Here is a 27246-nt window from a genome sequence, read left to right as displayed (position 1 = left end):
TTGTTTAATGTTCTGATCCTTGGATTGGGCAGTCTGGTCAATCCAAGATGGAAAAGGCTGTCAAAATAAGATAATCAGAAGTGTGACAAGAGGAGAATCTTATCTATAATGAATGGAAGAAATATTATTAACCAACTTAAAGATGAACTGGTATCTGCACTTCTTGAGAACATCATCTTGATTGATATGTAGCTTTTCTAACTCAATCATTATTGATGTCATTTGGTTAGAATGACCTAAGTTAATCTTGTCTACAATGCAAAAGAACCTTTAAGCACTTTTCAGTTGAACATGAGTTAGCTGGTCTCATATGAAAGTGAGAAGGTTTCCTTTCTGGAAACTCAGTATTATCATCCCTCAAAATAGATTAGCCAGAATAAAACACATGCAGTTAACACATTAACCGGCCTCTTATCCTCAGTTGTGTTGGCCATAATTAAAACAATCTAATCCAGTCCTCTTGACGTGATGAGTGTTATCATTAGAAGAGTAGCTATGAGGGATGTATTGTATTTTGGACAGATGGAAGCCATTGAGGACCATAGTGTTTATGAATTTAAGTCCTTTAAGAGAGATTTATAAAAACTTACATTATTTTACAAAAATCTTGATAATTGTTATTATTATTACTTGACACCTCCAGGGAGACCAAAGACTCATCGAAGGAGGGAGGGCATCTCTTCTACAATCTCCAACACCCACAATCCACCAACTACAATGAACCACAACTACACCAATGGCATCTACTGCCCACCACTACCACTAGTATTTTCACAGACAATCACAAACATCCAAGCCCACGGTAGGATTCGAACCCACAGCCTTTTGGCTGGAGAGCAGATATGCTAACCACTCAGCCAACCAGGTTGGCAATATTCCACTTCAAATTTATGTGAAAGATGTGGCATAGATCTCATGTGGCTGTATTCACCAGTAAAAGTTTTCTATTAACACAGAAAATAATACCATTATTTTCTTTTCTGTAGTGAAATTTTTGTTGGGAACATTATCTAAGAATAAATGCAATTATGAATCGGAACAAGGCTAAATGGAGAACATGTCATTAATGCAGTGAAGCCAAGCTCTTCAGTGTAAATTTATGTATTTGAAAATCTGCTTCTCGAAATATTCCATGAAGTAATTAAATAACTATAATAAACCAGATGAGTGCCTATTTGATCTGGCCTTGAAAACTGTTTTCCAAGTGAAGTAAGATAAAAGTTATTTAATTATCAGTTTCTGCAGTTGTCTTGAAAATGAAGCCATCAAGTTTCTGCTAAAGAACTATTGACAAGGAGTGATGTGATATTGATGCTAACTAACATCAAAGCTACTCCTACAGAGGGCTTTTAACTTTCAGAAACTTCTTGTGTTCTTGATGTCAGATGGTAACATTCCTCTTAAGTTACTAACATGTTTGAAGAGAAACCTATGTTTGAGTCATGAAATATTTTATACATAATCTGTAGTGTGGAAAAACTAATTGGTTTTAAAATATTTTGTTCCAAAATAGGAGCATGAGTACCATTCTAGACCGAACCAATTTGCAATCTTGACCATTTGTTACTTTTTTGCATGAAGATTCAAAATCTTCATGATTCAGTATAGTACATGAACCTGTTGAAACTCATTATAACCATGTTAAACAGTATGCTTTAAATTCGCTAGTTTAGCAGACTTTTTTTATCATTAAGTTTATTAAAAATATATTTAAAAATGTTCAGTATATAGAGGCTAAGGTAATTGCTTTATCAGAGCATACCATTTTTAATTGAGTATTAGAACTAGTTGTGCTGAGTGGGTGAACAAATCATTATTAGTGCCTTTTTGAACTTGCCATTCTTTCCATTTTTTGTGTTGTGCTAAGTGGCCTGTTACAACCAGGTCATCATTTATTTCATGTATGAATTGGGAATTATATACAGAAGTTGGTCTATTAGCTGAAAGTGAGCCAGGTTGCTCTGTTTTGTGCCAAATGGTAAATGTTCGATTTTTCAAAAAGAAGTTTGTTCATATATTGCCAAAACTTTCCTTGGTCTTCCTCTCCCTCTGTGTTTTATTAGTTGGCCCCTGTAGAGAGTAAGAACACTGAATGTACGTGAAAGTAGATGTCTAAGTTGGTGTCCTAACCATCTTACTTGATTTTTTAAAAATTGTTTCTGTTGTTAAATTGTCTTTTAGGGGTCTTTGCTGGCTTTCTTTAAGAATGACAGTGCATGGAATGTGATCTTGCCATATATATATTCTAGTAATGTTTGAAGGCATGTTGTCCCAGAGCTACTGATGATATTAACTGCTTATTGAGTAGTGATGTTCCATGTCTGGGCACTATATATAAATATGGCTCGACTGGTGATTTTATACAGGCAAATTTTAGTATTTGTGGTGATGAGATTGGATTTCCAGATTGTGGAATTAAAGAGCTTTTGTTTTCTTTTCGCTATGTCAGTTAGAGTATCGATGTAGGAACCAAGGACCTAACATTTCCTTCTCTTCTGTTCTTTAGGACTTAAGTTTTACTGCTATTGACTGTCATCCTGATCGTGCTGCATTTTTATATAAATTATCTAAGTGGTTTTGGGCAGTCTGAATGTTAGTCAATTGATTCATCTGCAAAACAGACTGCTTATGTGGGTTTGTCCTGCTGAATCTTCGAGCATTATTCCGTGCTCATTTCTTGTAAGTCAGTACATAATCAAGGGTAATGTTGAAAAGATATGCTGAAGAACTCCATTAGTAGCTTACAGGCAGGTAACTTGGCTATTTTGAAACCTAAATAATGCTCTGATGGGACAGTTAATTTTTATTTGTATAGTACATTGACTGTCAGTTGCATGTGTGTTCAAGCTTGTTGCAGGATGAAAAAACCAGTTCCCTGGAGAAGAAACCTAGCCACTCCATTTGAGACTGGCCAAACTCCCCTTCAGTTGAGAGCCCTGATGATGGTTTTTCATGTTCTAGATGGATTTCAGACTCTGTCTTTCCAACTAAAGAGTATTGTTAAAATTTTTTTTTTTGACAATATTTCCTGGACTCAAACTTCCAGAAGCAGCTGATGTATAAAATAGAAAATACAGTAAATTTGCTTTGTGATTGCTTGATTGCTTACTGCCAGCTTTTGTGACTTATACATTTTCTGTTATAACTGCGGAATGGCAATCCACAAGCATTGTGATAGTTGTGCATATCCTTTAGTTGAAGACTGAAGATTTTGAAGTTTCATGTGAAAAGGTAATAACTAACGGTTTGCTAACCATCTCTTTCCTCACTGCTTAAATGGGAGGATGAATATGACATTTTCCTGTGATATCCACTCTTTTACTTAGGCAGTCATGTATTCCATCATGGGAAAATGGCTGCTGACAGGATGGAAAATAAATCAAGCTGACTGGAATATCTTCGTTCTTAGCAGAATTGGATTCTGCAACAGTCAGCTCTCATATGTATGAAGAGTGAATTGTATCCCAGAATGCATAATACATGCCATTTCAACTGCTGTATCCAGAATATCAGTTTCGTTTATGCATTTTCCAGACTGTGTTGGAAATCAGAACCTCACCACACAAAACTTAATTGCATGGCTATAAAAACTTACTCTTCTCTTTGTGATGAGTGAGAATTTCTTGCAAGCTTGGTTGGCTGAGTGGCTAGTCTATTCACTCTCCAGCCAAAAGGATGCGGGTTCGAATCTTACCATGGGCATGGATGTTTGTGATTGTCTGTGAAAATACTAGTGGTAATAGTGAGCGGTAGATGGTGTTGGCTTAGTTGCAGTTCGTTGTAGTTGGTCGATTTGAGTGGTGGAGACAGAGTTGTAGAGTAGGTTCCCTCCATCGATGAGTCCTTGGACTCCCTGGAGGTGTAATACAATAATAATAAAAATTATTTGGTCCTATATGCAGTTGTTTTATGTCATAAATAGTTTTTTGCATTTTTATCTCATCATTCCTGTAAGGACATGCCGATTATTACAAATACATTTTATCGATTTTCATTATGATTTTGTCATAATTAAATGTGACCAGTGAGAAGATAGCATGCACATCATTTTCATCTTTAGAGAGCACTCGTGGATACGAACCCTACAACCTGTTAGTTGGAGAGTGGGCATGCTATCCATCCTCTCAAATTACTATCTATCCCAATGGCTTTAACAGGCCTTTAAGGCCCACAACCTTCCAAGCATGCTTGGATTTCGTAACCGAAATACGAGGATAGAATGGTCACTCCTATGCCTCAAGGTATTCTTGGCTGTATCCATGTGTGTTCACGGAGCCGGTTTGCCTGCTTGCGGGATGAAAAACAACAGATAAACTGGCGGAAAAAACCCTACTGCCCGCTCAAGTTACTAACATGTTACAAATTTTACGGCAACCAAACTGGCAGTTCTTATCCTCAGCATTTGTTTTAGAATGGCACAGAATTACTCTTAAAAATATTTGCATCCAAGCATGAAAAATTTGTCTTCAGAATCAGGACCTTATAAATCAGTTCACATCTTCTCATCAGACAAATTCTAAGGAAGTTAATACCACACATGCAATCACTATGGTACAGCTAAATTTCGTCATGCAGCTTTTCCTTGTGTAGATTATTTAAACGTTCCAACCCTCTCTCTCTACCAGCAGTTCTTTCAGACATAGAGCAGAATACTCCAATTTTCCGATTTTCTACTGTCTTCTATACAGAGAGTTCAAAATCAGAGTCCCTAGTGGGATCTGTTGCTGTTTTTCTAAATAGCACAGTATCTAATCAGATCCTACTAGAATGAACCAGTTATACTGCTGAGCTGTATGCAATAGAACTTGCATTAAATTACATGAAATGCTACCAAAGATGCATTATTTAGTTTACCAACTACATCCATGCATTCTTAGATCTAGTAATAAGATAAGGAAGCTATATCTGGATATTTGCTTTTGTTGGATCCCATGCTGCATTAGGATTATTGGAAACAAAGTTATAACTAGGTCAGCTCTTTCCCTTAGATATCATTTGCCTTTCCTCTACATGGACAGGCAGATTATAAGACAGAAATTAATATCCTAGTGGCAAACATCATGGGGAAAAAAAAAAAAAACTGTACCAGATTAAGCCTGAAATTTAACTGTGGCAGTCTAGTTAGTGCAGGATTCATAGAGAGGAAGTTGTTTTTACTCATCTCTGCATAGGTCCTTCTTATCTCTCTCTCTCCCACACACACACACACACACCTTTTGAGGTGTGATGATTTGCTGGTATTGTTCTTCTGTTCTGAGAGAGGAAGTTTGCCTAATTGTTCACCATATTTTAGTTAACTGCCCTCCTTATGTTAATGAGCACAGTCATTATTTTTACTGCTTTAAGTAATTTACTTAAGCCTTATACTTACACGAGTGTATAACTCAGATATATTTTATCTGTTACTATATATTACCCTGTTTTTTTTTTTTTTTTTTTTTTTTTTTTTTTTTTTTTTTTTTATGAGAAATTGTATAACATATAAATATATAACATTTTAGAACTGTATATTCTGATATACTAATTTTCATTTTATTTTTATACATTAGGTATACTAATTTTACGTTATTTCCTTATATATTAGTTTTTTCATACCTTTTTTGATAACGGTGCATTATACCCTGATATGCTGATGTGTCATAAAAAAAAAATAATCAAAACGAAACAACCCGGATTTGGATCACCTGTGGAACACAAAGAACTTTTAAAACATTTTTAGTTAAATGTGAGCAAACTAGCTGATCTCGTGTAGGTGGCAGGGTTTTACCCCTTCTCAGAAACCCAGGTTGTTAACCTTGTGAAACAGATGAGCAGAGAATACATGCAATTAATGGGCAGAATACAGTGTTTCTGCTTACTATGACATCTGCATAACTGTGCTTTTGTTTTTGGAATGCATTAAAGGTCAGATTTGTTTGTCCATGATTTTTTTGAATTGCATGTTTTTTTTTCCCTTCCACTTCAAATGAGGGAAATTTGATAACACCTGTTAGCAGCACGTATATACTTGGAAGAAGTGAAAGCCCCTAACCCACATATTTCACTATAAGATAAATATTTAACATATGTTTGCACTGTATTTTTTCATACTCACCAAATTTTGACCCAATTTTTGGGTCAAAATTTATTGAGTATGAAATTTATTTTATTGAGTATGAATATAAAACTTATTTATATATTCAAAATTTTTTTTGTTTCCAAATTTTTATTATTTATCATTATATATTTTTTTTACATTACAAATGCATAAGAATTCAATAAACCAGTTACAAATCAATGCTGTTTGTGGGCAGGGGTCAAGAGGAAAAGTAATCGATATTTTTTTTTTTTGAAGAATTGAAACTTATGTTCTTTGGGGAATACTTCGTGGAAGGCTCTTTCCTAGTGAATAGGATAAAAGATGAACTGCTAATGCACTGAATCTAATATTTCCATTCATTTATAATAGAGGTTTCCGGCTGTTGCTCATATTATTGTAGGTTTAGTAGAAATGAAGAATGCTATTCCTGCTGAATATCATCCATGAAGATATCTGTAGAAAAGACAATGTGGAAAATTGACCATCTGTGAGATAGTCATAGAGAGAGAGAGAACTCATCAGTTAGCAGAACTGCCTTCTTTTGGACATGATTAAGAATTTTTAGCTAATTTTTGGTTTGGTGTATCACCTCAGATGTGAGAGCTGTATTCCAAGGTTGGGCTGTTTTCCAACTGTTACAGAATTATAGCTGGACAGATGAAAAGTGATGTCTTCAGTGAAAAAAGGATGTTAAATTTCTTGGAACAGCTGAGGATGTTATAGAAATTATTAGTTTGTGCCAGAAAAGGCTAGCAAAGGTATATGATTATGTAGGAAGAGAGATTTTGAGCATTATCAAGTGTAAAAGGAGAGGAACTAGTCTTTTTGTGAGAAACGAGAAAACTTTGTGTTTTGGAAATATTGAGGATGACTAGGTTTTCATCAATCTATTGACAGAGTATATCCAGCGATCAGTATTTAGCCAGTGGTTATAGAGAAGATCTTGAAGCTGGAGACATTGAGAAGTAAAGTAACATCTTGAGTGAAAAAAATACCATTTTTTTTTTGAGTTGAGGATGTTGTAGAAGTGATGCATTTATGCCAGAAAAGGCTAGCTAGGGTAAGTTTCTGCATGACGAGAGAGATTTTGTCTTATCATAGCTGAACATTATCAAGTGTATGGGGAGAGGAACTAAGGTCTTTTTTTTGTGAGAAAACTGTGTTTTGGAAATATGGATAATTTCTTTAACACGATTGCTATAGGCATGTAGATTTCCAGAGCAGAAACAGTAATCTTTACATTGGAAAGGAGGATTAAGTTTTGATCTTCACACTTAACTTGTAGTAATGTAAAGACAATGCAAAAGAGTTGTCTACTCAAGTTCTTGAAGACCTTTTGGAAGAAGAAATCCTCAAAATTAATGAAGTTGTAACACAGACTGTATATACAGAAACTACAAAAGAAAAGACATTGTTGATGAGATAAGCAAACTGAAATCATTGTTTTCAAAGGATCCTGTCCTGACAGAGCAGTCAGGACTTGTTTAAGAACTTAGTCATGTTTATCTCATTGTTGAAACTAAAACAGGAGAAAATTTTTTTAAGAGTGTAAGTTGCTCCTTTCCATATTCAGAAGAATGTCAAAAAAAACCAAAAAAATCTGTCACACATCAGTTAACCAAATTTTTTTTTTACTATTTATTGTATACTGGTGCAAACATCAAGGGAGTAGGAAAGTTCTCTGGCTTTCACCTTCTAAAAATAAAGAGAGCGTCTCTGATCCGTAGGCAGCTTTGAAATTGACCATCAGCTAAAATTAAACTTAGAAGGAATGTCTCTCATTAAAGATGCAAATCAGTTAAGTAATGAACTGTGAATGTTCTATACATGCGGTTCTTTTTTTTTTTTTTTTTTTTTTTTTTTTTTTTTTTTTGAACATGCTTGAGGAAAACAATTTAATTTTTGTTTATAATTTTCCAAGTTTTGTTTTAATGCAAAGGAGAGCTCTGTTAGCATTTTTGTTTTCATTCGATTGCTGAATTTTTCAAGTTGTTTTTAATAAAGTGTAATTTACAATTTTGTATTTTAATGTACATATTTTCTGGAAAAAGGACATGCCTGAAAATTTTTTTTATATTTACATATTTTTATTAGAACACCTGCCATGTATTATATCACAAAAACGGTAACTTATGTTAACTTGTAGATAGTTTTATTCAAAAAAGAAAAACTGGTCCCCATTGCTTATTTGCCATATACATAGAGGCTGTTGACTTCACATTAGTTGCCTTAGTATCCCATAATGCAAAGCACACTTCTTTTCAGACATATATATTGCTGTGGATTATGAGAAGGTTTATCAATATAAATATTATCAAAACCAGACCAGGTTCGACCTTTGAGGTCTCATCACTGGGAGCAAGATCTGGAAAATACTAGGTTGAATCAATAGAGATGATATATTTCCCATGTTCAAATAGTAAAATGATGCATCACCATATTATTAAGATGCTCTGGATTAGAGAAAGGTATAGGAAGTTTCTTTACATAATTATAAAGTATGTTATACTTGACAAGAAATTATATTCTTGTTTTAATCATTACATAAGTGTAAGCAAGCAGTTTCTGTGTGAAGTATTATCTTTACGACTAGGCTATTTGTATATGGAGATGGGCTACTGGTCTCAATCCCATGGATGTGTGTGATTGTTTCTGGGTGGGACATGAATTTTATCACCTATGTGAGATGAACAGGTGATGAAATTCATTGCTTATTGGAGCAATAAGTAACAATTTTATGCACAGCTTATAGGAGGCTTGAAATTCCTTGTTTGCTTCTTTAGAGCAGGATTTCTGGATTTCGGTAAAATAAATAAACACACAATATATAAAATTAAACAAAAATGAAAAAAAAATTCCTTATCTCACTGCAGTACTAATGTTACTACATATGTTGATAATCTTTCATGGGTGAAGATAGCACAAAAAAAAAGTTCGACTTTCTTATTGCAAACACTGCTATAACTAACTACTGAAAAGTCCTGACCAAGGCTTCACATGTAAAATGCTGTGCTAATAGAAATTTTCTATAACCAACTATCCACTATAATAAAGTATTGTCTGTAAAGTTTGCTGTAGTGAGAGCCAGCTGTCTGTGTGTGTGTGTGTATTTTACATATGATGTGTTTATGTATGCTGACTGTTTTAATTTTAGTAGTTAGCCAATAAAATTATATTGAAAATTAGTTTTAGAAACTTTTTAGTAAAAAAATTAACATATTCATGCTGGGCTAGGATTATTATTCATCAGCTACATACTTACTTTAGGGCATCATCAAATTCCTGCCATGTACCCTCAAGGGGTGTACAGGATATGATAATACTACATGAAAAATTTACATCATTACTAACTTCTTATCTACAATTTTCCTCCACATCAGTCTGCTACTTGTCAAGACTCCAACATTATCAGATCTTATATTTCTATCGTCTAAGGCACTTTGTACCTTATTAATCCACCTATATCTTGGTCTTCCTCTGGGTTGTTTTCCTGCCAACCTGGCAGAGAAAACTTGGTTTGCCAATCTTAACTCGCCAATTCTGTTTAAGTGATCATACCACCTGAAATTAGCTCTGCTAACGCATTCCTGGATGCTGACAATGTCAAGTTCTTTCCTAATATCCTCGTTTTTAATATGATATTGCCATTGATGCCATCTATTCATGCATCTAATCTTTCTCAGGACTCTCATATCAGCAGTCTCTAGTCTTTGGTCAAGTGTTTTACTTTTGACCCAGCTCTCAGATCCATAAGTTAAAACTGGTTTGAACACTGTCTTGTATACAGCTAATTTAGTGTTCCAACTAATTTCTCTCTTATTCCATATGAATTTATTCAATTGATTCTACCATACCAGCTTTGTTGATTCTGTTGTCTATTTCCATATTTAATTTACCATTTTCACTAAAAATCGTGCCTAAGTAGCTGAAAGTTTTACTTGTTCCATAGGTTCTCCGTTCACAATGCAGTTGACATTTTCAACGATTCTGCCTAATTTCATTGTCTTTGTCTTTTTATTGCTGACCTTCATACCATATCCTTTACAACAGTTATTCAATTTAGTCAGGGAATCTTGCAGATGTATAGCAGATTTATTTAGAAGTATAACATTGTCTGCATAAAGCAAAGAGCTGACATTAACATCTCCAATTTTGATATCAGGTTTAATATCACTTTACTTCATAATATGATCCATATAGATAATGAATAACAGAAGGGATAATGTACATCCTTGTCTCACAGCAGATTTAACATTAAACCATCTTCCTGTACTTCCTTTAATTCTAACTGCTGACTTACAACTCAAATAAAGACTAAATATTGCTTGATATAATTGACACCATATAACAGTAGTGTATTGAATAGCTTCTCTCTTGGCACCCTGTCACATGCATTTTCCAGATTGACAAAACTTAAATACAGATCTTTGTTATATTCCCATGATTTCTCAACTATTTGTCGTAAAGTGAAGATCTGATCCTGACAGCCTCTATTTGGCCTGAATCTAGGTTGTTCTTCACCAAGCTTTTCTTCTGTAATTCTTCTCAACTGTTTCTCAAGTATACTTGCATAAATCTTACCGGGAACACTCACTAGGGAAATACCTCTGTAATTCTCACATTCAGTTTTATTTCCCTTTTCATATATGGGTACTATGAGAACTCTGTTCCAGTCATCGGGAATTCGTCCCTTTGTCCAGGCCTTCTGAACTATGCAGTGCAGCCCATATAAGACTTATTCCACCATACTTTAGCATTTCTGGTCGAATATCATCTACTCCTGCTGCTTTTCCACATTTTAAGCCTTTGATGGCTATTTCAAGTATGGATATGTATTCCTGACTGTATACTTGTTGAGTGTTTTTAACCACTGTTTGTTTCATTAGCAATTTTTCGAAGTAATTACTCCATGCTTCAAGGATATCTTTTTCTCCAGTTTTCATGTCACCTTTATCATCTCTAACTCCTTTTACAGCACTCTTTCTGCCATTTCTAAGCTTCTTCAACAACCTCCAGAATATCTTGCTGCCACCTTCTTGATATTTATTTTCTATGTTCTGGCCTAAGTCCTCCCATGACTTTTGTTTAGCTAGTTTTACACAGTGTTTAGCTTTCTTAAATTTGTCTCTGTATTCTCTAAGAGCACAAGCTGACTTATTTGCCAGGAACTTTTGATATGCTTTCTTCTTTTCCTTCACTTCTTCTTTGACTTCCTGCATCCACCATGGAGTTCTGATTTTTCTATCCTTACAGACAACCTCACCACATACCTCTCTGGCTGAATCAATCAAGGTTTGGTTCCTGTTCTCAAACTCTTTCATTTTTTCTTCAATAATCTTTGTGTATTTTAATCTACAGTTCATATCTGAGAGCTGCTCAACTTTTATTCGCTTTAAATCTTCTTACATGTTATTCTTTTCAATATGAAATTCAATTTTATCCTGCTCAAGACTAAATAGTGATCACTTCCAATTTCAAATCCTCTGTACACTCTGGTGTCCTGCACTAGGGAGAAAACATCACTATCAACAATAACATAGTCAGTGAGACTTTTCTTATTCCTTGCCTCTTCTTTCCATGTGAATTTGTGCACATTTTTATGTTCGAACATGGTGTTAGTAATAACCAGTCCATGTCCTGAGCAGAAATCCAACAGGTATTTGCCATTATTATTAGCTTTGCTCTTTTCTCCAAATTTTCCCAAAACATTTTTGTATGTCTGACAATCATTTCATACTCTGTTATTTAGATCCTCAACAAGGACCAACTTTTCCTTTTTCATGGTGTCAGTTGCTTTCTCTAAAGCCTCAAAATATTCCTCCACTTCTTAGTAGAACCTTCTGTTGGACCATTGGCACAAATAAGTCTCATTGTCCAGTTCACCATTCTGATATTTGCCCACATCACTCTACTTTAGATTACCTGCCATTCAAGAAGATTAGCCTCGTATTTAGTGTTGAATACTATGGCTACTCCTTCTTTTCCTTGATTGTCATTGCCTGAATATAACATTTTGTATTTATTTGCTCAGTAAGATCTCACCAATTTTGTCTTTTTTGTTTCAGTCATCCCTATTATGTCAATTTGGTACTTATCTAATTCCTCAGCTAGCTCCATTTTTTTGCCATTCAGGCTTCTTATGTTGATAGTACCGATCTTTAACTCTGGTGATGTTGAGTTGGGGTGTGTTTTCAGATTTGTTCCAGTAGCTGTTCGCTTTTACTTTCGCAGTAACTTTTCGCTGTTCGTCCTGGTTCCCTGGTGAAAACAACGGGAGGCCTTGTTTTACTGGGAGATGGCCCAGCTGGCATGAAATTTTGTCATGTTGTGCCATCATTTTGTATTTTGGTTTAAGGCAATAAGAATACAATTTGGTGGGCTAAATCCCAAATTGCCAGCCCATCCTCATTAGTTCATTATCCAAGTAGATACCCAACAGGGTGCACCACGAGAAGGTGAGGATTGGACATTAGGTCAGAAGCCCTGGTCGGTTCTCCGCATTCCTTTAAAGGCTATGTGGAGGTCTCCTCTCAGTTATACAGCTTTGACCCTTAAGCACCTCTACTTAAGGGCATGATGTGAAAATTGTTTTATACCTCCTGTTTGTATATCGGTATCTCTGCCATAAATCACGGCATTTGCATTGATTGAAACTAAATCTGTGTAGAGGTGATAAAAATGTGTTTGTTTCGGAATTTATTGAAACTAATAATTGAGGGAATCCTCTGTTTGGTTATATTTAAATGACTGAAAAGATATGTGAACCAAAATTATTGAAACATGAACCTTTTGAAAAAGAATGGCATATATAAGGGACAGAAAAAATAAATAAATAGGAAAAAAAAAAGAGATTTCATTAGAGGCGAATGAATTACTAATAATTAACAGTTGTTTGTGTGTGTGTGTGTCTGTCTGTTCAGTAAGTTGTTGTGGAGCAGAACAAATTACACATCACCTTATAATCTATAGACATGCATGTTCACAAATATAATGGGATAAAAAAAGGAGAGAGAATGAGATTTATGAAATATAAATGAGTAATTAAAAAAAAAAACAAAAAAAAAACTCCAGCATTTGTGTATATTGGTAGCTTAGTAAATAACTAAAGGGAAGAGAGCATGTCCATCGAACTAATAATACTGATTCAATGATTCATTTGGGCATGACATGAATTACCTGTTCAGTGATGGAGCATGAAGCAAAGCAAGCAAAGCATCTTGTACAATTTGTTGTGCTTGTAATGTGTGTTTATTTCTATTATTTATTTTTCACTATTTTTTTTTTATTTTTTTGTCTGAAAAGAATTTTCTTTTAATTCAGTAATGATTGTAATCTGTGTCTACTTTTTTTTTTTTTACTTAGTAATAAATCTTGAATATGCTAGTATTTTGTTAGCGATCACCATTTTGTGTAGGATTAATTTTTATTTGGAATAAACAGATTTTTACTTACTGTCTGTTGTTTTCGAAAGACTGTAATGAAATCATCCCCTCCTTCACAACAAATGTGCCTGTCTGATGCAGAAGGGATGTGATGAAAGAGCAAGATCCTACCTGATATACAACATCCTTGAGACACACCCTGGCATGAATGTGTTAATAACCTGGCTTCATCCTTTCACTGATCTAATAGCTGAATCTGAAAAATCCTTATGTCAACTTGAGATTTTAACTGCATTTATTTATAGTATTACTTTGATTAAACAGTTATTCATTTAAGCATATTAAATAATTATTTAAAGTTAAAATATTTGTAATATTTTTGTGTAGATAAAATATTTTTCTTTCACATAATAAATTTATACAACATATGTAATTAAAACAAACTTTTGCACGTAGTATCCATGCTGTTACAATAAGTAATTACCTAATAAAGGCAATTTTATGTTATAGGTTTTGTCTCGAGGATGTGTCCTGTATTGTAATAAAGAGAATGCACATGGTTGTGCTCTTGTTGCTGTCAAACTAAAAATTAAGCAAGCATAAAGTTAGAAAAAAGAAAAGAATACAAGAAGTTGTAATTTCCAAGAAACCAATTGAAGATGTGTTGTATAACTTAATTATGAGTGGAACCATAACAAATGTAGCTGAAAGCATTTAAATATATACAGTTAAGAAATTGTGGTTTTAATGTGAACAAAAATTACCTGTATAAATACACTTAAAAGAAATTGTGACAAATGCAGAATTCTACATCACTATTTTAAATATTCATTATGAAAAGAAATTGCACATATTTTATTAAATATGATCTCAAACTTGCCTGTTATGCTTCAGAACATCAAACAAAAAAGATGAAAGTAAAAGTAAGGAGAAACAAAGTTGATTGTGATTTATTGACTTAATTTCTTGCATATTATGAAGGGTCCTGTTTAATACCGAATTTCCTTTTTTATCTAAATTTCAAGACAATTTACTTAATGTAATCAAAATACAGCCTTTATGAAAATAAATCTTATTTCATTTTCTCTTATCTATTGATAATACTGATTACCTGTCCTCTAAGATCATATTTTTACTCACAGCTAACATTTATCTCTTTTTTTTTTCTTCTTGATAAAGAAATTCTGTAGCTTCTTTTGTTAAAAATGTTAACTCTCTCTCTCTTGTACAACTGCTCATCGAGTACAAAACCAAGATTTACTTTATCTGAGAATACTATTCTCACATTTGAGTATACCTAAACCTTCCTGAAAATTCTTAATGTCCATAACTTAGGAATCATCAGTTGACGAATTACAATCTGAACAGACATACTTGACTACTTCCATACAAATGATTGGTTTCTGCCTTAAACTATTTTTACAGATATTTTTGTAACCATTATTTGCCACTGTGAGTTGATTTTCTGTTTACAGAGAACTGTAGACTGGTATTAGGTTGCACAATGTCCAGAAAAGAAAGGCAGTTATCTTCTACTTCAAGTATAAATTTGATTCTTGGGTTTAGTGAATTAATTTTCTCAAGTCATGGAGATCAAACAAAGAAGAGTTCCATATAGCAAAAACATCATAAACATATCTGCACCAAATGTTTTGGGTGAAAAATGTTGAGAATATGTTGTTCAAAAACATTCCATAATTCCATTGTAATAGGGGAAATGGGATTTCCCGTACCTGTTCCTGCTATCTGATTATTGTGTAATTTTGTTATTTATTTCATTTTTGGTCTCTGGATTGGGAGAATTTGGACTGACTCCTAACTCACCCAAGTTACTGAAAAAAAAAAATTATTTTAGGTTTATGTAGCTTTCCATGGGTGACTGACTCCCTTTACAAATATTAAATTTCAGTGAAATCCATTCTGCCAGAATACTACAAGAATTGCCATCTCCACTTAGTACAATTAACATTTATAAATGAGCTTTATAACTTTGAACAGATATACATATGAGAGATATCTGCATTACAAGCCCGATGGAACATTTTCCACTGGGCTGTGGTGGAAAATGTTCCACCAGTAGTCCATTTCTTTCTGATGCATCTTAGCATTTCCATCATGACTTACTAGTCTGCTTGTAATTCTTCCCTGAAGGTTGTCAACAGTTGCAGGTAAAGGTGGAATGTATAATTTATCTTTTGCAAATACCTACTAATAAAATTATCTGGGAAGTGAGATTGCAACAAAATTGGATTACTTCAGCTTGTCCACTGACCTGAGAAATGGACACCAAGGCACACTGCACATTGGTGTGCAGTGATGGAAAAATGCGTTCTTCTTATTGATGTTTATTAATTTATGGATTATAAAAGTATAGAATGTCAGTAATATTTGTTTCTTTCAAAGAGGAAACATGACTTTCTCATTAAAGTAATACAATTTATTTTGTGCTCTCACAAATGTTCTTAATGAGCAAAAGAATGCTGCTTTGTTAGATCCTGACACAGTTCTTACTAACATTAACTTCACATGAAATGTATTGTCATTAAAACTGCAGGTCAGAGAGAAATCCTTCATTTTCAGTCTGCTCTAAGATATCCAAATGAATATCCAAATAAAAATCTTTATTCCTCCAAGGCTTCAAGGACTCAGTGAAGGAGGACCTCTTCCAGATCACATAGTGCTTCAAAATCTATCATATATCTTTTTGAAAACATTCATTAAAGTGCACTCACAACTTCAATTTGTACCACCATTTCACACATTCACCCCCACCACATGAGAAGAACCTGAATCTCACATACTTTCTAACACACCCTTATGCAATTTCTGGGGATGAACCTAAGCTTTCTCCAATTCTCCTTTCTATAAGCTGTAAACTGTTATCTTTATTTGTACTGTATGATCCTCTTACCAACATTTAGAAAAATGTAAGTCAACTCTCACTATAGCAAACTGATAGAGACCACAGGAATAGTTTGTTAGGGAATTTCTATCAACAAATCTTTAACCTATGAGACTTTGCTCAGAAATTTTCAATAGGACCACATTCCTTTAGTCTGTTCTTATATGCATTTCCATAGGCTTGATATCATCTTGTTTACCCATCACTGCATCTTTTGACCACCATATTTGATTGCAGTAGTCAGTATGTCATCTTGTCAAAGCCTTGTATAGAAGGAAAATAACTTACTTCTTCTCTTCAATGGTGTAGTTCTCAAATAAGATGACTTACCACCCTACCACTGTGGCCTTAAACTTGAACACTATCATCATGGACGAACTGTAGCAAATTACCATTAATAAAATATTCTCCTTGCGGTGTCATCAATGAAAATGTATAACCTTACACTCATCAACATTGAACTGACATTCGTTTTTCTTTTGCTCATAGAACCAGTTTGTTCAGATCATTCTGCAAGGATTCTGTATTGAAAATGTCTTTGATCACCCTTCTTTGCATCATGGGCAGATAACTTTATACTATCCAGACCAACCTCAGTATCATAAATACAAAGTTAGGTATTGGCAGCTCAAGTACAGAATCCTACTGTTCACATTCCTTCTCTTAGACTTGATACTTCCATATATTACTCTCTGATACCTCAGTCAGCCACACACTGTTCATATAGCTATTTTCATACCTATCCCTTTGAGGTTATGTAACTTCCCATGGGGAATCCTGCTTTAGTGAAATGCAAAAATATTGCAGTATATCATTCATTCTCCTTAACTGTAAGTAGTTAAAGGAATGGGGATCCTCTTGGCTGCCCAATTTAGAAACTTAAAACATTTGTCAGAAGTTCTCTCTTCTTTGCTTGGAATTATTCAACATACATTCAAAATTCAGATTTCAAAACAAAAATTTCCAGAATACTGGAAATGGTCTCTTTTGCTCAAGATGCTACTTCACCTCTGAGCAGCTGTTAACATTGTACAAATCACAAATTTGCCCAGCTATCGAATACTGCTGTCACATTTGGAATGGGATTCCTAAAAGCTCCCTCAAAATGCTTGACTCAATACAGAGGAGAGCAATTAGACTGATAAATGACTCATCTCTCACCAACTCGCTCCCCTCACTTTCACATAGATGCTTGGTCTCTGCAATTTGTATATTCTATAAATATTTCCATGGGAAATGTTTGTCAGAAACAGCATCAATAATTCTCCCACTCTGTACTAAGCCCATTGGAACATGTACAGCTGACATCCTTTCACGGTACACTTTGAAACCCACAGAACAAGTTTCTTTTCCTCCTCCATCCCTGCTACTGTGGTACTGTGAAACAGTCTTTACCCTTGATGTATTTCCCAAGGAATACAACATACAGGCTTTTAAATCAAATGTAAACAAGTTTCTCCTTTCCCAAACCACCACCCATATACAGTACTAACGTACTATAGGTTGACCAGCCAACCTCTCGTATATGGGCCCAACATAAAAGAAATAAAATAGAATAAAATTTTAACACCTTTCTCTTTCTGCAGCATCATCACTACCAAAATAAACGGATAGCAATGGCCATCATCCTAGCTCTTCCGAGGATATTTCTGTGGTCTCTATTCCATATGTTAAAGGTTTTCCTGAGAAGCCCACAGACTTCTATGCCAAATTAATCATCAGTGTCTCCTTCTATCCTGTTTGTATATTAAATTCATTCTTACACTAACCAGAGGATAAATATCCTCTTTTTTCCTATCCAGGAGTCTATAGAATTCCTTGCTTATGTGGTCTCTCACGTAGGCAGACAGATTTGGTCTGCCCAAATACATTAGAATACCAATAATACATCAATTTCCATGGCTCTGGCATGGGACCTGCCTATCACATCTACCGGACACAGGATTCATTGGAATAAGACTAAAATGTCATACCAAAGTCCATTTTCTATTAGAAAGATTATATAATGAAAGCTATGAATTTCATATTCATCAACAAAACTTAAATAGAAATCATTGCCTGAAACTTTTCCAGTTTTGGGAAGTTATTTCATTAATCCTCATGACCATGCTAAATAATTTATTTTATTTGATAATTTTGGCATAATCTCCTTTTAAAAGTTGTAGATTGAGCTCTCCTCATTTAACTTTTATGATATTCGTTATTTTTCTTTATTTTTTTGCTTTAATGTGCATACTGGAAATGGTCATAAAAATAGACTGAAAATTGTACTCTGATTAAAGATTTTATTTCCAACTAAAGGAACTTCTGCATTTTAATTACCTGTAGTTAATGTCTATAGGTCATTAAAATATGGACTTATCTGTAGTTAACTCTGAGAACAGTACTTGGTATACATTCTTGTTGAAGCCTTGTACAGGAGGAAAATAACTTCCTTATTCTTATAAGTTCTCTTCAACATTGCAGTTATCAGACATGATTTTACTACTTCGGCACTATGGCCTGTAAATTTAACTCTCCATTTACCATCATCATTTACTAGTTATAGCAAATTGTCACTAATAAAATACTCTGCTTACAAAGTCCTCAATCCTAAATGCATAACCTTGCAATGGCATTCGTTGCCCTTTGTCCATAGAACCATTTCAAGTCAGATAACAGTGTTTCTGTATTGGAAATGCAGAGGATAAAGTTGACTCTCATTATTGCAAACATGACTATAACAAACTATTGAAAGGATCCAACGAAAGCTATATTCTTCTTTTTCATTCCTCAGATGATGGGTTGAGTCCCCTAAGTACAAATCTTTGCCATCTGGTTCTATTTCTGGCATCTCTCTCTGAGGCTCGATAATTGTGACGTTTCTTTCAAACACTGTAGCCAAGTTCTTTTTGGTCTACCTCTTGATCGTCTATCATCAGTAATTCTATTCAAGACTATGCGAGGGTGGTCTGAAAAGTTCTCGGCCTAACAATGAAAAAACATTTATAATTTCAAAATTATTTTTATTTTTCAACATAATCTTTCTTAAGACTAATACATTTATTCCACTGATGCTCCAGCGCCATTATCCCGTCCCTGTAGGAGTTCTCAGTAAGATCTGCAAAATACCCCTCTACAGCTGCAATCACCTCTTGATTCGAAGAAAGAAAAAGGTGGACCAGTGAGGAGGAGTTTTAGTTTTGGGAAGAGATAGAAGTCAGAGGGAGCCAAATCTAAGGAATAGGGTCAATGTTCCAACAATTCATAGTGCAGATCCCTTAATTTTCCCATTGCCAAAATACTTTCGGGCAGGTGCATTGTCCTGATGAAAAATGACTTTTTTCTTCTACAAACTGGGTTTTTTCTCACGAATTTTTTCATCTGGTCTGGTTAAAAGATCGAAATAATGTTCGTCGGTTATTATTTTACCCTTTTCAAGATAATTAATTAACAAAATGCCTTTAGCATCCCAAAAACAGTGATGCCATGACCTTTCCTGCTGATAGAACCGACTTTGTCTTCTTTGGCACTGAACAGCCGACTTCTGTCCACTGTTTTGACTGTTGTTTGGATTCTGGTGTGTAATGGTGAATCCAAGTGTCATCCATAGTAATAAATCGACTTACAAAATCAGGTTTATTCTTGCTAAAACGCTCTAAGCACTGTTCAGAGATTTTCATGCTAGTGCAGTTTCTGATCTGCTGTGAGCAAGCATGGCACCAATCTTCAGCAAAGCTTTTTCATTTGCAATTCTTCATGCAAAATATATCCTACACATTCTTTTGAAATGCCTATAGTCTCAGCAATTTCATGCACTTTGACTCGCTGGTCATCCAATACCATATCGGCAATTGATCAGTGATTTCTGGTGGTGTTACACTTTTTGGACGACCTTCATGTGGATCATCTTCAAGGCTAGTACAACCATGTTTAAACTCGGTAGCCCATTTCTTAATTGTTGAAAACGAAGGAGAAAGGTGCCCATAAACTTTTATGAACTTCGAATGAATTTCTGTTGGTGTTAAACCTTTTACAAAGAATTCTATAACTGCACGATACTAAAATTTTATCCATTTCAAGAGATACAGATAACACTTTTGCTTCAGACAGTTGTATAAAACAAACTACTTGATAGAAAGATTTGCAATTTCACATGGATGCTTATGACAGATGTACCAACTTAGAAAAAAAAAAAATCTTGCCGATAGTGTTGCGATCTATGGTCAAGGCCGAGAACTTTTCAGACCACCCTTGTATTTGGTAATCTTTGAAAGGACAGTCTCTGGAGGTGTACAAACCATCTTAATTGCTGTTTAATAATTATAACTGACATTCTTCATCGTCATCATCAAATACCTGCCATGTACCCACAAGGGGTGTACAGGATATGATAGTACTACATGAAAAAATTATATCATTACTAACTTCCTATATACAATTTTCCTCCAAATCAGTCTGTTACTTGTCAAGACTCCAACATTATCAGATCTTATATTTCTATCATCTAAGGCACTTTGTACCGTATCAATCCACCTATATCTTGGTCTTCCTCTGGGTCGTTTTGCTGCCAACCTGCCTGGCAGAGAACGCTTGTTTTGCTAATCTTTCCTCGTCCATTCTGTTTAGGTGACCATACCACCTGAGATTAGCTCTGCTAACAAATTCCTGGATGCTGACAATGTCAAGTTCTTTCCTAATATCCTTGTTTTTAATATGATATTGCCATTGATGCCATCTGTTCACGCCTGTAATCTTTCTCAGGACTCTCATATCTGTGGTCTCTAGTTTTTGGTCAAGTGTTTTACTTCTGACCCAGCTCTCAGATCCATAAGTTAAAACTGGTTTGAACACTGTTCTTGTATACAGCTAATTTAGTGTTCCGACTAATTTCTCTCTTATTCCATATGAATTTATTCAACTGACTTCCCACCATACCAGCTTTGCTGATTCTGTTGTCTATTTCTGTATTTAATTTACCATCTTCAGTAAAAATCGTGCCCAAGTAGCTGAAATGTTTTACTTGTTCCACAGGTTCTCCATTCACAACACAGTTGATATTTTATGATTCTGCCAGTTGTCATTGTCTTTGTCTTTTTAATGCTGACCTTCATACCATATCTATTACAACAGCTATTCAATTTAGTCAGAGAATCTTGTAGAGGATTTATTTAGAAGTATAACATCATCTGCATAAAGCAAAGAGCTGACATTAACATCTCCAATTTTGATATCATGTTTAATACCACTTTCCTTCATAATGTGATCCATATAGATAATGAATAACAGAGGAGATAATGTACATCCTTGTACATTATCCCCTCTGTTATTCTACTGATATTGTTCTCTATAGTTGAATTCATGTTTGGCTTGCTCGTTTTGTAGAGGATCTAGTGCTACCTACATTCGGATCCTGATTTATATTTCTCTCCATCACCTTAATGACAACTTCAAAGTCACTAATTACTCTATAATTGGTTGTTTCTGACTTAGCTCAACCTTTTGTTATATATATATGTATTCACATGCAAAACTTTGTTTTGCATACTTGGGAAAAGGATTAAAACCAAGTATAAAATTTCTTGGTATCTTTAACATATGTATATATATATCATTCATGAGAGTCCACAGAGCTTAAATCAGTGCTGTGTATGGACATCGTATGATGAAATTAGTTTCTTCCTACTGCTCATTATGAATTGTACTTGTGTTGAGACTCAGATAGAGACACTGTTAATAATTCTCTTTCATGCTTCTTTAGCACTCTTATGGTTATTCCCTCCAGGCCCACTGCTGTGTTTAACTCTATTTCCTATACCTTTTAATACTGCCATCTCACCCACTTTTATCCTTACATCTAGTTCTTACTAAATAGTTTAGGGAAATAACAACGTAGACTAGGATATACATTAAAATAACTTTTTAATACAAATACAATATTTCAGCAATGTCACGTTGCCATTTTCAACAGGAACTTGTGAGCAAAACACGTGCACGTAGGCACAGCAAACAGTAAATGAGGATGAAGCAGGAAGCTATACTTTCTCCTAAAGTCCTACTGGTGCCCCCTAGCAAACAATGTTGGTATTCTTGGGCGATTGGGCTGAGGTCTTCTGATGTAGGTTTCCAAAATTTGAGGCAGTCTCATGCAGCCAAATTTGTTGAGGTTTGGATTGTTTCTTAGGGCTGATGCTGATTCCATGAAAAGCCTGACGTACTTGTATATACTACGGTGAGTGATCGTGGCTTTCTTCCAGCGTATTCTATGGCGGGTATCCAGAGCATGGTCTGCAAGACCAGAATGGCTGTATTGGTGAAACCGGATGTAATCTTTGTGTTCTGTAATTCTGATATTGGCTGTTCTGCCTGTTTGGCCAAAGTAGGGCAGCTTACAGCTGCATGGGACCTGGTATACACCAGGTAAGTCTAAGTGGGGGGGGGGGGGGGCTTTAGTGGAGCAGATAAGGGATGCCAATTTCTTATATGGTCTGTAACAAGAAGTTAAGCCGTGTTTTTTCAGGATTTTTGTAATTTTTTCCGAGGCGCCTCTGATATAGGGTATGGTGATGGATTTAGAGCAATCCTTGTTGTGTGTGTGTGTGTGGGGGGGGGGGGGAGGGGTTGTGGTTTATTGGTTTCAATATTTTTTGGATTGTTTTGGGAGGGTAGCCATTGGCTGAGAAAGTGTTGAGAATGTGGTTTAATTCTGTGGTTAGGGCATTGTCATTTGAACAGGTAAGTTTAGCCCTGTTGTGTAGTGTCTTAATGACACCATATTGTTGTGAGGAAGGGTGGTGGTGGTGGGATTGTTGGTGAACGTATCTGCCTGTATGGGTGAGTTTTCTATAGACTGAGAAAACCAAGGGTCCATCAGGCTGGTGGGTGACTAGTGTATCTAAGAAAGGAAGGCAGTTGTTTTTTTCTTCTTCCAAGATAAATTTGATTCTGGGATGTTGGTTGTTTAAGTGTGTTAGGAAGGAGAGAAGTGCATCGGAGCCATGTGGCCAAATAGCGAACACATCATCAACATAGCGAAGCCAAACGGTTGGTTTTTGTGAGGCAGAGTTTAAGGCTTTCTCTTCAAAAGTCTCGATATAAAAGTTGGCCAAGGGTGGAGAACCCATGGCAGCCCCCTCTATTTATTTGTAGAATTTTCCTTACCAAACAAAATAGCCTGAGTTCATTGTGAACTGAAATAGGGCTGTGATATCAGGAGGAAATTTAGCTTGGATTAGCTCTAAGGATTCTTTGAGTGGGACATTTGTGAATAAGGAGGAGACATTAAAACTGACCTAATGTTTGAATGTAAGGTTTTCTATGCTGGCTTTGAAGTGGGCTGAGTTATGTGTGAAAGTGTGTTGCCAGTATAGTGTGTGAGAGCTTTGGCCAAATGTTTAGCTAGTTTGTATGTGGGAGAATCAATGCCATCCACTATGGGACGTAATGGCACATTTTCTTTATGTATTTTTGGGAGTCCATATATACGGGGGGGGGGTGTTAAATGGTTTTAATTTGTTAGTGACTTCCACAGGCTAAGAAGTGACGTTCTTAAGGAGCCTGTGGAGTTTTCTAATTTGTGAGTTGGTGGGATTGTACTCGATAGGGAGGTAAATAGCCCGATCTAACAATAGAGCTTTCAGCTTACCTGTATAATCCTTTCAGCTTACCTGTATAAACCAAAAGAATTATACATGTAAGCTGAAAGCTCTATTGTTAGATCGGGCTACTTTCTTCCCTATCGAGTACAATCCCACCAACTCACAAATTAGAAAACTCCACAGGCTCCTTAAGAAGGTCACTTCTTGACCTGTGGAAGTCACTAACAAATTAAAACCATTTAACTCCATACCCGCCCGTATTTATGGACCCCCAAAAATACATAAAGAAAATGTGCCATTACGTCCCATAGTGGATGGCATTGATTCCTCCACATATAAATTAGCCAAACATTTAGCCAAAGTGCTCACACACTATACTGGCAACACACCATCACACATGAAAAACTCAGCTGACTTCAAAGCCAGTATAGAAAACCTCTCACGCCAACACACTGACATAATGGTCAGTTTTGACGTCTCCTCCCTATTCACAAATGTCCCACTCAAGGAAACTCTAGAGCTCATCCAAGCCTAATTTCTGCCCGATATTCAGCCCTATTTCAGTTCACAATGAACTCGGGCTATTTTGTTTGGCAAGGAAAATTCTGTGGTAGATGGAGGGGATTTATGGGTAGCATTTAGTATGTTATCTATTTTATGGGGATTATAACCATTGATTAAGAAGGTTTGACTTAGGTGAGAAAGTTCAGCAGTGAGAGCAATGTCATTGTCACTTCATTGTCATTGGAACTTTTTCACCTACGTGAAACCTTCTTAATCAATGGTTATAATCCCCATAAAATAGATAACATACTAAATGCTACCCATAAATCCCCTCCATCTACCACAGAAGAATACAACAAAACCATTACCATCCCATACATTAAAGGCACATCTGAAAAGATATCTAGGATGCTTAACAAACACCAACTACGCACAGTATTTAACCTTATATAAAATTAGCAACTCTCATCCGTTCACCTAAGGACAAATGCACTTCTTTATCACATCCAGGTGTCTATGAAGTGCCCTGTTCTTGCCATCAAGCCTACTACGGACAGACAGGAAGAAATGTGGATATCCGTCTCAGTGAACACAAAAAATATATCCGACACTTTCGCTGTGGTAAGTCGGGTCTGGCAGACCATGCTTTTGATACCCCTGCACAGGATCAATTGGAAAGAAACAAAAGTAATGCACAAAAGCTTCTATAAGTCAGAGAGGTTATTCCTGGAATCAACAGAAGCCTTAAAACATACTCCAAACCTTAACAAGTATGGCTGTATAAATCTACCAAAGATTTGGGAGACAGTCATCCTAAGACCAAATAAATATTTATTACTTTTATTTTTTAATTTATACTTTTCAAACTTTTTAAGACTATCATTTGGACTACTATTTCAAAACTTTGAATTTTTTTTTTTTTTTTTTTTTTACCTAGATGGCGCTATATTAGGACTTTAGTCTTGTGTTGCACGCTGCAATCACTTTTACTAGCCCCACTGTGGTTGTCTTGCCTTTGTAACAAACTTTGTGTTGTGTGCTCTGAAGATGCTGGATATAATACCAGCTAAATATTAGCTTTTAAGTTAATAAATAGTTATTTTCTTAACCATCTGTGTTCTTATTATACCGTGAAACCTATTACAACATGTCTGACGAACACATAAGTCTATCCACGCGTGTCAGTAGTACTATATTTATAACTGGTTCATGTTTTTTTGGGGGTTGGTTGGTTAGAAGTGGGGATTCACATAAAATATACACTGTCATTATCGCTGGGTGACAAGTAACGAAGGGTAGATAAAACATTTTTGTTACAGCTGTGATACTAAAATGCAGATGCTGAGCATGTATTACTGATTTTTTTTTTTCTCTCTCTCATTTGGGTAACATCATTGTTTTAACTGATGTTGACTGATAGGATAGAGAGAGATAATTAGGCTTCTCCTGTATCCAAATTTGTCTCTTTATAGTACTGCTGCCTTGAAAGCATACCCTCTAGTTGGAAGAAATACCATTGTGACCTGTAGATTTGCAGATGACCGATCACTTGATGAAACGCCAACTAATGATTTCATACCACACCACATTTACAGACATCCAAACATAATCTTTTATTTATTATTAAACCTCAACTGGCATCCTCTACAATTACAGCTCACCTGAACTTTCTACAGTACATTACACATGACTTCTTTCAGAAGAGTAGAATATGTATTTTTGTCTGATGTCCCAATCAAATGTTATCAGATACCTGGAATCTTTATATGATCTGCTCTCGCTCAAGATTTCCTTGCCAAATCTTGTTCCTTCATTTGCTGCATTTATTGCTCTCCTACTTCTAATGATTATGTTGACCTTTTTGATTGTCTCTGAAAGTTGATCTGCCAGTCTAATCATCCAAATGAAGACATAATTTTCCTTGGAAATTTCAACATTCACAGTTCTAACTAATTCACACTTCTTTGATGAACACACCTAACTGAAAGAGAAGCTAGATTTTTGCAATCAATAATGATCTAATGCAAATTGTTAACTGTCCTGCAAGAATTCAGCTGATCTCCATCATTCCAGGGTGCTGTGTTCCCCAACACCTGGGACCTTTTGTTAACCATCTCTTCCTCCAAAAACGCTGTTAGTCTCCTCTTTGCAACACTGACTGCAACCTTGACAATGCTTTTTTTTTTTTAGTCTTTCCTTCTCCCAGGCAGTCTTATCATTGTATCCCATAGCACTATAACTGCACCAATTTGGATGATCTTTAGGATATTTTTGTCTCCTTTCTACAACTTGCTTCTGCTCTTCTGATTTATTCTCAAAAGTGATGGACAAAGTCATCAGGAACTAATTTCTTCCTTACTTTGAGACCTGTCGGCATAATGCTTATCAGCAATATAGATTCTTCCATTTTCATTACATAGATTTCCTCACCTAATCTTACCCACCTTTGGATGCATGATGTGGAAAGATTTGGAGAATCTCATGGTTGCTCTTGATATTTGCTGGTTTTTGAGTTAAGATTGTCATTGTGGTCTTTAATCAAAAGAAGTAATCATTCACACCATGACATGCAATACATGACCAGAATGGAAGCTGGCAATCCATTCAGAGAGCATAGGAAAGAGCATATGGCTTTGTGAATGGATTGCCAGCTTCCTTTCTGGTCATGTATTGCATGTCATGGTGTGAATGATTACTTCTGATCTGATTTTTCCATCAATGCTGGTGTCTCTCAGGGCTCTCTGCTTTGACTTACACTCTTTCTCCTATATATTAATGATTTTCTCTTAGTAAAATCCAGTC

The 27246-nt window shown here is 35.3% G+C and overlaps 1 protein-coding gene across 7 annotated transcripts in view; it reads left to right on the top strand.

Annotated features, from left to right (window-relative positions):
* Positions 1-27246, top strand: part of LOC150102659 (serine/threonine-protein phosphatase 2A 56 kDa regulatory subunit gamma isoform-like) — a 315572-nt gene that overhangs the window by 4276 nt on the left and 284050 nt on the right. For 3 of the 7 annotated variants that reach the window (XM_090399673.1, XM_090399675.1, XM_090399674.1), the window contains one exon: positions 13972-14384. The exons of the other annotated variants lie outside the window; for them this stretch is intronic. In XM_090399673.1, the coding sequence (XP_090255799.1) occupies positions 14295-14384 (90 nt within the window). In that variant the 5' untranslated portion in view covers positions 13972-14294. The remainder of the gene's footprint in view (positions 1-13971; positions 14385-27246) is intronic. 7 annotated transcript variants of the gene reach the window in all.

This window comes from Typopeltis vanoorti, chromosome 10 (genome assembly GCF_054136105.1).
Source record: "Typopeltis vanoorti isolate ZY-2024b chromosome 10, IOZ_Tvanoo_1.0, whole genome shotgun sequence".
In the NCBI taxonomy this organism is placed as follows: Eukaryota; Metazoa; Arthropoda; class Arachnida; order Uropygi; family Thelyphonidae; genus Typopeltis; species Typopeltis vanoorti.
Note: the sequence above shows the minus strand (reverse complement) of the source record. Positions and strands in the feature narration are given on the sequence as shown.